The 14,516-nt window shown below is 45.0% G+C and overlaps 1 protein-coding gene across 2 annotated transcripts in view; it reads left to right on the top strand.

Annotated features, from left to right (window-relative positions):
- LOC110490878 (procollagen-lysine,2-oxoglutarate 5-dioxygenase 2) overlaps positions 1 to 14,516 on the top strand; it is a 131,566-nt gene that overhangs the window by 66,469 nt on the left and 50,581 nt on the right. For both annotated transcript variants that reach the window (XM_090199228.1, XM_090199229.1), the window contains exons 6-8: positions 405 to 468; positions 1,500 to 1,597; positions 8,204 to 8,305. In XM_090199228.1, the coding sequence (XP_090055354.1) occupies positions 405 to 468; positions 1,500 to 1,597; positions 8,204 to 8,305 (264 nt within the window). The remainder of the gene's footprint in view (positions 1 to 404; positions 469 to 1,499; positions 1,598 to 8,203; positions 8,306 to 14,516) is intronic.

A 14,516-nucleotide genomic window follows, 5' to 3' on the forward strand; every position in this document is an offset into this window, starting at 1 on the left:
CAAAGGGTATGTTATATACCTGGTCCCTTTACATAGGGTAGGCTATATACCTGGTCCCTTTACACAGGGTAGGTTATATACCTGGTCCCTTTACAGAGGGTATGTTATATACCTGTATCCTTTACAGAGGGTAGGTTATATACCTGGTCCCTTTACAGAGGGTAGGTTATATACCTGGTCCCTTTACAGAGGGTAGGTTATATACCTGGTCCCTTTACAGAGGGTATGTTATATACCTGGTCCCTTTACAGTGGGTAGGTTATATACCTGGTCCCTTTACAAAGGGTAGGTTATATACCTGGTCCCTTTACAGAGGGTAGGTTATATACCTGGTCCCTTTACAGAGGGTAGGTTATATAAAGTATTCTGGTAATTTTTGTGTTCTTTTTTCTCTGTGTTTTCAGGAGAATTTGAACATTGGTTTGGACCACAAGTCTCAGATTTTCCAGAATTTAAATGGAGCAATTGGTGAGTTACCACAGAGGAACCCCTTATTACTGTAAACTATACGGTTTCCATTCCACAGAGGAACGCCTTATTCCTGTAAACTATACGGTTTCCATTCCACAAAGGAATGCCTTATTACTGTAAACTATACGGTTTCCATTCCACAGGGGAACGCCTTATTACTGTAAACTATATGGTTTCCATGATTAATGGAAACAGGGTACACCTGAGCTCAATATCGAGTCTCATAGCAAAGGGTCAGAATACTTATGTAAATAAGGTATATCTGTTTTTATATATATATATATATATATATATATATATATATTTGCGAAAATGTAAAAAATACAATGAATAATCGGTTATTGCGTTGTCATTATGGGGTATTGTGATGTCATTATGGGGTATTGTGATGTCATTATGGGGTATTGTGATGTCATTATGGGGTATTGTGTGTAGATTGATGAGGAAAACATGTAATTTAATCAATTTCAGAATAAGGCTGTAACGTATTAATATGTGGGAAAAGACAGAGCCCTGACAGAGCCCTGACAGAGCCCAGACGGAGCCCAGACAGAGCCCAGACAGAGCCCAGACAGAGCCCTGACAGAGCCCTGACAGAGCCCAGACAGAGCCCAGACAGAGCCCAGACAGAGCCCAGATAGAGCCCAGACAGAGCCCAGACAGAGCCCAGACAGAGCCCAGACAGAGCCCTGACAGAACCCAGACAGAGCCTTGTGACAGCCAGATAAGAGAGGGTTAAGGTTGCAAAATCCTGGTAACTTTTTCAAAATTCCCAGGTTTTCCGGAAATCCTGGTTGGAAGATTCCCGTAATCAGAAGGGAATATGCAGGAAATCAAGTCTTCCAACCAGGATTTCTGGAAAACCTGGGAGTTTTGGGAAAGTTATCGTCATTTTCAAACCCTTGTTGGTTTTAGATAAGAGAGGCCCTGGCCCAGGACTGTTCTGAACCCTGTTGTTCTTCTCTCTCCCTACAGTATCCAGCATGTTGAACACTGTTGTTCTTCTATTCTCCTCTCTCCCACTGCAGACGAGGTTCTCTTGAAGTTTGGAACGAAGAGTGCCCGAGTGAGAAACACTGTTTACGACACCCTGCCAGTGGTCGTCCATGGCAACGCAAACACCAAAGTGAGTAAGACAATATTAACATTTCCAACATGCCCGGAAACATCCACGGTAATAACCAGTTTCCAGGTGTCTGGGTACAGATCCATGGCCACAGTTCAGAACCAGTTTCCAGGTGTCTGGGTACAGATCCATGGCCACAGTTCAGAACCAGTTTCCAGGTGTCTGGGTACAGATCCATGGCCACAGTTCAGAACCAGTTTCCATCTCTGTTTCTGGAGAAAACAGAACCAGCCTTGCTGAATCAAGTCAGTGTTTCATATTTCTTCATTGTAGTTAGAATGAATGATAACAGAGGTACTCCTCTAGATATGCCTGGGAGGTTTGCTTTCTGGCTGACTTTCTGAGCTTCTTGTCCAAGTAGGCTACGCATTTATAAAAAAAACAAATGGCATAGTTTAAAACAGTGTACATTTCCCTGAAATTGTGAGAAATTGCAAAGGTCTTCCAATGAAACGAGCTGTGTACTGACAGCGCTCTAGAGGCAGGGATTCTGCAGAATTCTGTTCAGTGATACAGCCTACTACATGTGAACCACAGATATGTGTTACATCACGTCCACTGAGGTCATCATGACAACTGAGGACATTATCTCCAAGTACAAGGGCGTGTTCCATGGGCTTGGATGCCTCCCTGGAGAGAAACACCTAGAAGCAGACTGCGCAGCCCCCCTGAAGGCCTGTGTAGCAGCTACCAAGACTGAATGCCTATTCCACTGAAGGAAACGATTGCAAAGGCCATACATTCAATGGACAATGCAGACATTATCACGAAAGTCATCAGAGCCAACACCATGGATCAGCAAAATGGTTTGTCATTCGAAAAACAGGATTAACTACGAATATACATGCACCCCAGTGCAGTCAACAAAAGCCTTACTGAGATCGCACTTCGAGATGGCCACAATAGAAGATTCTAAGATTCTACACAAAATATCCAACACAAAGGTATTCTCAGTACTCAATGACAAAGATGGATATTGGCAAGTCAAACTTGATGAAGTGGGCATCTATCTTACAACTTCCTGGACAGGAAGTATTAGGCTGATATAGATGCCTGAGAATGCCATTTGGAATCAAGCCAGCAGCTGAAGATTACCAGCACAGACAGTGGTGAGGACTGACTACAGGCACTGAAAGGAGTGAGTGTGATCTCTGGATGTGGTGTCAAACAGGAAGAGGCGATGTCAGATGGTGACAGAAACCTTACAGTTGTCCTGCACAGATGTCAACCTGAAGCTGAACCAATAGAAACTCCGGTTTAAAGCTACCTTGTGTGATATACATGGGTCATCTTCTCAACACAGAGGGCCTTCGCCTTGACCCAGAGAAAATAACAGCCATTCAGAACATGGGTTAACACCTATCAACTTCAAGTTGGGGTTTGTGAACTATCTTTGCAAAATTCATGCCCCCCCCACATATCTGATGTGTGTGAGCCGCTCAGAAGACTGACTGACAGGGACATGGACTGGACACGGATAGCACAGCATGACGCAGCAGTTGAGACTATCAAACAGTCACAACACCTGGTGCTCAAATATTACGACCTGAATGATGAACTCACACGGCAGTGTGATGCCAGTGAGGTAGGTTTGGGTGCAGCCCTTCTACAGAAAGGACAACCTGTAGCTTTTTGCCTCCACAACATTGACTCAGACAGAACAAAGATATCCACAGATTGAATGTCTCTCCATTGCTTTTACATGTGACAAGTTTGACCAGTATCTGTATGGCAGAGAGTTCATCACAATATACAGCCACCACAACCCTCTTGAGATGATCTTCAAGAAATCCCTACTCACAAGCACCCAAGTGACTGCAGAGTATGTTGATAAGGCTACAAAGATACCAACTCCACGTGCAATACAAACAAGACAAATAACTACATGTAGCTGACTTCCTGTCCAGAACAGCTCAATCAACCACAGAGCACAGACAAATGCAAACACCAGCCACGGTCTACACTATGGGTCTAGTCACAACTGACCTGGAACAGGTGGCTCACACCAGTGATGTCAACATCTCAACTAAGACAATGGAGTCAATCAAAGCACACTGTTGCCAGGACCCACCGTTTCAGGCTCTGTACGCACAAATCAACCACGGCTGGCCTGGAACCAAACAGGCTGTGAGTCAAACACTGAAAGATGTCTGGACGTACAAAGAGTAGCTCACCACAGAAAATGGACTGTTTTTTAAAGGAAACAGGGTCTACATCCCTGACATGTTACATGCTGACTTTCTACACAACATACACTCTGGCTACGCAGGCATAGGGGCCATTATTCAGAAAGGCACGTGATGCTGTTTTCTGGGCTAGCGTAAAGGTCTTTATCAGCAAATGTGCCACCTGTAACTCACTCTAGAAGAGACAACACAAGGAGACACTCATCCCCCCACCAAATCCATCCAGAAGAGACAACACATGGAGACACTCATCCTCCCACCAAATCCATCCAGAAGAGACAACACATGGAGACACTCATCCCCCACCAAATCCATCCAGAAGAGACAACACAAGGAGACACTCATCCCCCCACAAAATCCATCCAGAAGAGACAACACAAGGAGACACTCATCCCCCCACCAAATCCATCCAGAAGAGACAACACAAGGAAACACTAATCCTCCCACCAAATCCATCCAGAAGAGACAACACAAGGAGGCATTCATCCCCCACCAAATCCCTCCAGAAGAGACAACACAAGGAGGCACTCATCCCCCACCAAATCCCTCCAGAAGAGACAACACAAGGAGGCACTCATCCCCCACCAAATCCCTCCAGAAGAGACAACACAAGGAGGCACTCATACCCACCAAATCCCTCCAGAAGAGACAACACAAGGAGGCACTCATCCCCCACCAAATCCCTCCTGAAGAGACAACACAAGTAGACACTCACCCCCCCCCACCTAATCCATCTTTAGAATATGTGTGGAGGGAACTTCTCTGGAATCCAGCTGGTCATTATGTGGAGGAGTAAGGTCCGGCCAAAGTTTAATAACACTCCCTCCTCACTCCCTGACGACCTTTCCCTCTCACTCCCTCTTCCTTACTTCCATCTCTCACTAGACCTCCCCCTCCATCGATCCCTACCTCCCCCTCTATCAATCCCTACCTCCCCGCTCCATCGATTCCTACCTCCCCCCTCCATCGATCCCTACCTCCCCCTCCATCAATCCTTACCTCCCCCTCCATCGATCCCTACCTCCCCCCTCCATCGATCCCTACCTCCCCCCTCCATCGATCCCTACCTCCCCCTCCATCGATCCCTACCAACCCCCCCCTCGATCCCTACCAACCCCCTCCCTTGATGCCTACCAACCCCCCTCCCTTGATCCCTACCAACCCCCCTCCCTAGATACATACCAACCCCCTCCCTCGATCCCTATCAACCGTCCCCTCGATCCCTACCAACCCCCTCCCTCGATCCCTACCAACCCCCTCCCTCAATCCCTACCAACCCTTCCCTTGATCCCTACCAACCCCCCTCCCTTGATCCCTACCAACCCCCTCTCTTGATCCCTACCAACCCCCCTCCCTTGATCCCTACCAACCCCCTCCCTCGATCCCTACCATCCCCCTCCCTCGATCCCTACCAACCCCCTCCTTCGATCCCTACCAACCCTTCCCTTGATCCCTCCATTCCTCTCCCTCTCCCTCTCCCTGCCCCTAAACCTCTCTCTCCATCTCTCCCCCGTTAGCAGTTCCATAGCTCTGAGGTCAGTGAGTTTCTGGTAGACACGTTCTCTTGGGAGGCTTTTCTATCCCTCTGGCCTTTTCTTCACAGCTTTCCCTCTCTTTCTGCCCCATCACTCTTCTCTGGTATCCACCACACATCATCAAACCCACCCACCACAGTGTTGAGTCATTCTCCACAACCACAGCCCTCGACCATCTGCTGCATTCACTCCTAAAGTGCTTCCCAAATGGCTACTATTCCCAAAGGGCCCTGGTCAAAGTAGTGTTCTATATATAGGGAATAGGGTGCCATAGGGCCCTGGTCTAAAATAGTGCACTATATGGGGGATAGGGTGCCTTTTGGGAAGCTACTATAGTCCAGGATCCTAGTCAGTCCAGCTAGCCTCAACGTTTTCTAAGCCTCCAGGCAGGCTGGAGTTGGAGCTCGCTAAGGCCCAAGGATGTGCAGCCCAGCCTGGTTAGATCTCCAGACCCTGCAGCCTCTCCATTTGGCTGGAGGCAAGGCCAAACTGTAAACCCAAACCTTAATCGGGGATTCAATGCAGGTGAACTTCTTGGCATGTCAGGTGTTTGCCCTTGGTGCATCCTTCTGGTTCCGTCTTTACCTCAGCCCTCAGTTTTCCAGCCCTGTGGTCCGCCATGCCGTCGCCACACTCTTTGGCCTCTCCTTTGTCATATTCTGTTTTGGCTGGTAAGGATCACTCTGGTGCACTGGTTAGATTAGGGTATACAGGTTAAAACAATGGTCGGGTCACCTTGTTGAATGGAGGACACTATAACAGATAGACCCAGTTTAGTCCCAATCACCCAGTTTTTAACAGTAACCTATCACCTGTAGACCCGTATCAGCAGCTGTCAGTGAGTTATTAGAGTGAAGATAGTGGGCTGACTGGAGGCTATCTCCAGTCAGGAGGAAAATGAAGGAAAATGGAGAGATGGGGAGGAAGATGGAGAGATGGGGAGGAAGATGGAGAGATGGGAAGGAAGATGGAGAGATGGGGAAGAAGATGGAGAGATGGGGAAGAAGATGGAGAGATGGGGAAGAAGATGGAGAGATGGGGAGGAAGATGGAGAGATGGGGAGGAAGAGATGGGGAGAGAAATGGGGAGAGAGATGGAGATATGTGGGGAGATGGGAGAGAGATGGAGAGATGGGGAGAGAGATGGGGAGGAAGATGGAGAGATGGGGGAGAGAGAGATGGAGAGATGGGGAGAGAGATGTAGAGATGGGGAGAGAGATGGGGAGATGGAGATATGGGGAGAGAGATGTAGAGATGGGGAGAGAGATGGAGAGATAGGGAGATAGAGATGGAGAGATGGCGAAAGAGATGGAGAGATATGGAGATAGAGATGGAGAGATTGGGAGAGAGATGGAGAGATGGGGAGGAAGATGGAGAGATGGGGAGGAAGATGGAGAGATGGGGAGGAAGATGGAGAGATGGGGAGGAAGATGGAGAGATGGGGAGGAAGATGGAGAGATGGGGAGCTAGAGATGGAGAGATGGGGAGAGAGATGGGGAGGAAGATGGATAGATGGGGAGGAAGATGGAGAGATGAGGAGAGAGATGGAGAGATGGGGAGAGAGATGTAGAGATGGGGAGAGAGATGGATAGATGGGGAGAGAGATGGGAGATGTTGTTTTTCACTTTATATATTCACTTTGTATGTTGTCTACCTCACTTGCTTTGGCAATGTTAACACATGTTTCCCATGCCAATAAAGCCCTTGAATTGAATTTAATTGAATTGAGAGAGGGATTTCACTTTCTTTTTTGGGTAGGAGAGAGTTTTCCGCCCATTGACCTGTTCCTCTTGTTTCAGGTATACAGCAGGATTACTAAATCTCTTAATCTGGGATTACATTTCTTAATCTGGCATTACATCTCTTAATTTGGGATTAAATATCTTAATCTGGGATTACATCTATTAATCTGGCATTACATCTCTTAATTTGGGATTAAATATCTTAATATGGGATTACATCTATTAATCTGGGATTACATCTCTTAATCTGGGATTTCCACAACAATTTAACTGGATTATCTTTGAATAAAGTCTTGGTTAGTTGCATTTCGAAGACATCTGTAGTGTGGTTGTTGTCGTCAGACGAGATGAAGTGGATAATCCCTAGCTTCCAGTAATCACAACCACAAACACACACAACGTACACAGAGTCAACCTCCAACAGCTCTGTCATGTATTAGTTGCCAGAGAATCTGTTGTTGTTTAGCCAAGACGTGAATCCAAACACTACTGTTGTTAAAGTGCTTCCAGTGTGTGTGTGTGTGTGTGTGTGTGTGTGTGTGTGTGTGTGTGCGCGCGCTATGAGGTTATCTTTCATTGGATCACATATCTGATGAATTACTGTGTGTCCAAACTGCTGTCCATTTCTGTCTCCAGGTCACGTTGACACGAGTACGGGGAATATCCTTCTCTTCGTGTATTAAACTAGAACACCTATATACCGTGTTAAATACACTGCAGCTACATTCTGGGAAGTGACTTCAGACAGGATAATTACAGTGCATTTAGTCAGTGTAGATTTGACGGAGGAAATGTTCATGGGTGCTCTGGTCTTTAATCGTCTGCTTTGAACTGTCAGTGACCTCTCTCAGTCCAGACTGACCCTCTCACTAGAGTCCTACATTACGACCCCACAGGGCGAAGTGGTGAAGAGTAGTGCACTATCGAGAGGATAGGATGCCATTTGGAACGCAGGCCTACTGACCCGGCTCTGAATCACCACATGGACCAAACGCCAGAACGGAATATACTTCTCATGGGATGAAATCATCCTCTATTTCTAGTATAGAATGTTTTTGTAAAGGATAATTAAACTTTAAAATAACCACGTAGTTTCTTTGTTCATTTATGTGATGATTTATTTGTTTTTTTTTTCTTCTTCCAGATGTATTTGAACTATCTAGGAAACTACATCCCCAACGCCTGGAACTACGAGAGAGGCTGTGGCGTCTGTGACCACAACATGGTGGATTTGTCTCAGCTCAAAGTGAGTGAATCCTGAGAACCTGAGATTTCCTCCTCTCCTCTCCTCTCCTCTCCTCTCCTCTCCTCTCCTCTTCTCTCCTCTCCTCTCCTCTCCTCTCCTCTCCTCTCCTCTCCTCTCCTCTCCTCTCCTCTCCTCTCCTCTCCCTCCTCCTCCCTCTTCATCCACTCTCCTCTTCATCCACTCTCCTCTCCTCAACCTTTTTCCTCTCCTCCTCCTTTTTTCTCTCTCCTCTACATCCTCTCCTCCTCTCTCCTCCCTCCTTATCTCTCCTCTCTCCTCCTCTCTCCTTCTCCAACTCCTCCTCTCTCCTCTCTCCTCCTTTCTCCTCACCTTTTTTCCACTCTCCCCCCCTCCTCCCTCTCCTCCTCCTCCTCTCTCCTCCACCTCCTCTTCCCCCTTCTCCTCTCAATTAAGTATTGGGGAGGGGGGGGGGGGGGGGTACAAATTGAGGAAATGTCAGAAACTAAACTACTAGGAGTGTAGCTAGACAACTGCTTATCATGGTCGTCTCAAATAACTAATCTGTTAAAAAATATATATATTAACTGCATGTATGATCAGAAGGATAGCTAAATATTTACCAGGAAAGATTCTTAAGTAAAATAACACAATCACTAATTCAGAGTCAGGTGAACTACTGTCCTGTGATCTGGGGGAAACGCATCAGCATGTGACATTAGGAGGCTGCAGATTGCACAGGAGAAAACAGCAAAGATTGTTTTAAGGTGGAGATGTGGTTCTTCTGTTGTAGTCATGGGTTGTTTTAAGGTGGAGATATGGTTATTCTGTTGTAGTCATGGGTTGTTTTAAGGTGGAGATTTGGTTATTCTGTTGTAGTCATGGGTTGTTTTAAGGTGGAGATGTGGTTCTTCTGTTGTAGTCATGGGTTGTTTTAAGGTGGAGATGTGGTTCTTCTGTTGTAGTCATGGGTTGTTTTAAGGTGGAGATGTGGTTCTTCTGTTGTAGTCATGGGTTGTTTTAAGGTGGAGACATGGTTCTTCTGTTGCAGTCATGGGTTGTTTTAAGGTGGAGATGTGGTTCTTCTGTTGTAGTCATGGGTTGTTTTAAGGTGGAGATGTGGTTCCTCTGTTGTAGTCATGGGTTGTTTTAAGGTGGAGATGTGGTTCCTCTGTTGTAGTCATGGGTTGTTTTAAGGTGGAGATGTGGTTCCTCTGTTGTAGTCATGGGTTGTTTTAAGGTGGAGATGTGGTTATTCTGTTGTAGTCATGGGTTGTTTTAAGGTGGAGATGTGGTTCCTCTGTTGTAGTCATGGGTTGTTTTAAGGTGGAGATGTGGTTATTCTGTTGTAGTCATGGGTTGTTTTAAGGTGGAGATGTGGTACTTCTGTTGTAGTCATTGGTTGTTTTAAGGTGGAGATATGGTTCTTCTGTTGTAGTCATGGGTTGTTTTAAGGTGGAGATATGGTTCTTCTGTTGTAGTCATGGGCAAATGCTCTTGGTTGGTCATCAATCAACAAGATCATTGAAAAAAAACATGCCTATTTTATTTCACAATGTGCATCATTTAAAACAGCCAAACTCTATTCACGGCGCTATTCAGTTGGTAAGAGACAGACATTCAGTCAATACCAGGAATAGATTGTCCACCATCTGTTATCCAGACAGAAAAGGTAAATAGGCAAAAATAACATTTCGATTTAGAGCAATAAAGATATTGAATCATGTATCTGAGCAAACCAGAAACCGTTCAAACAATACTTTAAAACCATTTAACTATAATACATAGGAACGTTGTGCTGGACTGTGGTAGATGATGGAATCGATCTATCATTTTAGACTGTTAGGGTATTTATCTGGTCAGTATATTAGTGTATTGTGTCTGTTTGTAACAGTGTGTTAAATGTGATCGTATTATAAATTGTATTTTACTGTTTAAGGACTCTTGGGAGATTAGTCCAAATGAGGACTAAACTAGATCCTGATCAAATCAAATATCCTCCTCTCTCCTCGTTCCCCTCCTTCTCCTCCTCTCTCCTCCTCCCAACTCCTCCTCCTTCTTCTCCTCTCTCCTCCTCTCTCTCCTCCTCTCATCCTCTCTCTCCTCCTCCTCTCTCCTCCTCTCCTCCTCCTCTCGCCTCCTCCTCCTCCCAACTCCTTCTCCTAACTCCTCCTCCTTCTCCTCCTCTCTCCTCCTCTCTCCTCCTCTCCTCCTCTCTCTCCTCCTCCTCTCAACTCCTCTCAACTCCTCCTCCTCTCTCCTCCTCTCAACTCCTCCTCCTTCTCATCTCCCCTCCTCTCCTCCTCTCTCTCCTCCTCCTCTCTCCTCCTCCTCTCCTCCGCTCTCTCCTCCTCCTCTCTCTCCTCCTTCTCCTCCTCCTCTCTCCTCCTCCTCCTCCCAACTCCTTATCCTAACTCCTCCTCCTTCTCCTCCTCTCTCCTCCTCTCTCCTCCTCTCCTCCTCTCTCTCCTCCTCCTCTCAACTCCTCTCAACTCCTCCTCCTCTCTCCTCCTCTCAACTCCTCCTCCTTCTCATCTCCCCTCCTCTCCTCCTCTCTCTCCTCCTCCTCTCTCCTCCTGCTCTCTCCTCCTCTCAACTCCTCCTCCTCTCTCCTCCTCTTCTCTCCTCCTCTCAACTCCTCCTCCTTCTTCTCCTCCTCTCCTCCGCTCTCTCCTCCTCCTCTCTCTCCTCCTTCTCCTCCTCCTCTCCTCCTCCTCTCAACTCCTCCTCCTCCTCCTACTGAAGGAGGAGTGATTACTAGAAACAAATAGTCTCCTGTTTTATCTGTGGATTAAATGACGTTGTAGAGAACACACTATTTTGTGTGACTCAAAATGGGTCAAAATTCTACAAACATCCAGAAAAAAAGGACCTTGTGCATTTCAGGTAAAATAACAACCCGATGTGTATATCCCCGGACAAATGAGCTAGCAACAGCAAATGTTGGTTTTGCTATTTTAACCTGCATGTCTGGATCATGTCTGGTTTGTGTCTGGTGTGGATGTACAAACATGTGTTTGCCCGGTCTACACAACATGTAACCCTCCCAATAATAACAGGCGGTGCTCCCTGGGTCCCTGTAGACCCTTACTAAAAAAGCACTCTAGGTAGAGGAAGCAGAGAGCTGCTGTGGTAGAGGAAATGGCTTTTGGGTTTTCATTGAGCTTCACTTAAAGGGGTGTCACTGTCAACCAGCCATCGTTTTAGTGGCTTGCTCAGTAGGGCTTGTATCCACCCGGGGTAAATTACTGCGGTCAGCAGATTTTTTTCCCCCACAACGTTCAGCCAAGGCAGGCAATGTCTGAACAGACATATCAGTGACAAGAGTAACTGTCTCTATAGACATATCAGTGACAGGAGTAACTGTCTCTATAGACATATCACTGACAGGAGTAACTGTCTCTATAGACATATCAGTGACAGGAGTAACTGTCTCTATAGACATATCACTGACAGGAGTAACTGTCTCTATAGACATATCAGTGACAGGAGTAACTGTCTCTATAGACATATCACTGACAGGAGTAACTGTCTCTATAGACATATCAGTGACAGGAGTAACTGTCTCTATAGACATATCAGTGACAAGAGTAACTGTCTCTATAGACATATCAGTGACAAGAGTAACTGTCTCTATAGACATATCACTGACAGGAGTAACTGTCTCTATAGACATATCAGTGACAGGAGTAACTGTCTCTATAGACATATCAGTGACAGGAGTAACTGTCTCTATAGACATATCAGTGACAAGAGTAACTGTCTCTATAGACATATCAGTGACAGGAGTAACTGTCTCTATAGACATATCACTGACAGCAGTAACTGTCTCTATAGACATATCAGTGACAGGAGTAACTGTCTCTATAGACATATCAGTGACAGGAGTAACTGTCTCTATGGACATATCACTGACAAGAGTAACTGTCTCTATAGACATATCAGTGACAGCAGTAACTGTCTCTATAGACATATCAGTGACAAGAGTAACTGTCTCTATAGACATATCAGTGACAGGAGGAGTAACTGTCTCTATAGACATATCAGTGACAAGAGTAACTGTCTCTATAGACATATCAGTGACAGGAGTAACTGTCTCTATAGACATATCGGTGACAAGAGTAACTGTCTCTATAGACATATCAGTGACAAGAGTAACTGTCTCTATAGACATATCACTGACAGGAGTAAGAACTGTCTGTCTCTATAGACATATCAGTGACAGGAGAAACTGTCTCTATAGACATATCACTGACAAGAGTAACTGTCTCTATAGACATATCAGTGACAGGAGTAACTGTCTCTATAGACATATGAGTGACAGGAGTAACTGTCTCTATAGACATATCAGTGACAGGAGTAACTGTCTCTATAGACATATCAGTGACAAGAGTAACTGTCTCTAAAGACATATCAGTGACAGGAGTAACTGTCTCTAAAGACATATCAGTGACAGGAGTAACTGTCTCTATAGACATATCAGTGACAGGAGTAACTGTCTCTATAGACATATCAGTGACAGGAGTAACTGTCTTTATAGACATATCAGTGACAGGAGTAACTGTCTCTATAGACATATCAGTGACAGGAGTAACTGTCTCTATAGACATATGAGTGACAGGAGTAACTGTCTCTATAGACATATCAGTGACAGGAGGAGTAACTGTCTCTATAGACATATCAGTGACAGGAGTAACTGTCTCTAAAGACATATCAGTGACAGGAGTAACTGTCTCTATAGACATATCAGTGACAGGAGTAACTGTCTCTATATACATATCAGTGACAGGAGTAACTGTCTCTAAAGACATATCAGTGACAGGAGTAACTGTCTCTATAGACATATCAGTGACAGGAGTAACTGTCTCTATAGACATATCAGTGACAGGAGTAACTGTCTCTAAAGACATATCAGTGACAGGAGTAACTGTCTTTATAGACATATCAGTGACAGGAGGAGTAACTGTCTCTATAGACATATCAGTGACAGGAGTAACTGTCTCTATAGACATATCAGTGACAGGAGTAACTGTCTCTATAGACATATCAGTGACAGGAGTAAGAACTGTTTGTTAGAATTTGTCTGTCCGTCCATCTGTCTGTCACTCTATTTTTCAGTTCTTGCGAGGATATAAACAAAGACATTTGGTGGAATGTTTAGAAGCCTGGATGGTAACGCAGAATATATCATCAGGTCAATGGAGGCTGCTGAGGGGAGGACAGCTCATTGTCACGGCTGGAATGGAGTCAATGGAATGTTATCATTCATGTGGTTTCCATGTGGTTTATACCATTCCATTGACTCCATTCCAGTCTTTACTATGAGCCGTCCTCCCCTCAGCAGCCTCCACTGGTTAAAGTACAGATCTTACCACCGCACTTACCCGACAACATACACTACCGGACAAACGTTTAAGAACACCTACTCATTCAATGTTTGTTTTTTTCTACATTCTTGAATAATAGTGAAGTCATCAAAACTATGAAATAACACCCATGGAATCATTTAGTAACCAAAAAAGTGTTAAACAAATCTAAATATATTTCATATTTGAGATTCTTCAAAGTAGCCACCCTTTGCCTTGATGACAGCATTCTCTCAACCAGCTTCATGACGTAGTCACCTGGAATGCATTTCATTTATCAGGTGTGCCTTCTTAAAAGTTAATTTATGGAATATTTTTCCTTCTTAATGCGTTTAGCCAATCATTTGTTTTGTGACAAGGAAGTAGTGGTATACAGAAGATATCCCTATTTGGTAAAAGACCAAGTCCATAATATGGCAAGAACAGCGCAAAAAGCAAAGACAAACGACAGTCCATCATAAACTTTAAGACATGAAGGTTAATCAGTATGGAACATTTCATGATCTTTGCAGTGCAGTCCCAAAAACCATCAAGTGCTATGATGAAACTGGCTTTCATGAGGACTTCCACAGGAAAGGAAGACCCAGAGTAACCTCTACTGCAGAGGATAAGTTCATTAGAGTTACCAACCTCAGAAATTGCAGCCCAGATAAATGCTTCACAGAGGTCAAGTAACAGACACATCTCAACATCAACTGTTCAGAGGAGACTGTGTGAATCAGGCATTCATGGTCAAATTGCTGCAAAAGAACGACTACTAAAGGACACCAATAAGAAGAAGAGACTTGCTCGGGCCAAGAAACACAAGCAATGGACATTAGACCAGTGGAAATCTGTCCTTTGGTCAGAGTCCAAATTGGAGATTTTTGGTTCCAACCGCCTTGTCT

The sequence above is a fragment of the Oncorhynchus mykiss genome, chromosome 15, assembly GCF_057628025.1.
Source record: "Oncorhynchus mykiss isolate SJ-2025 chromosome 15, ASM5762802v1, whole genome shotgun sequence".
In the NCBI taxonomy this organism is placed as follows: domain Eukaryota; kingdom Metazoa; phylum Chordata; class Actinopteri; order Salmoniformes; family Salmonidae; genus Oncorhynchus; species Oncorhynchus mykiss.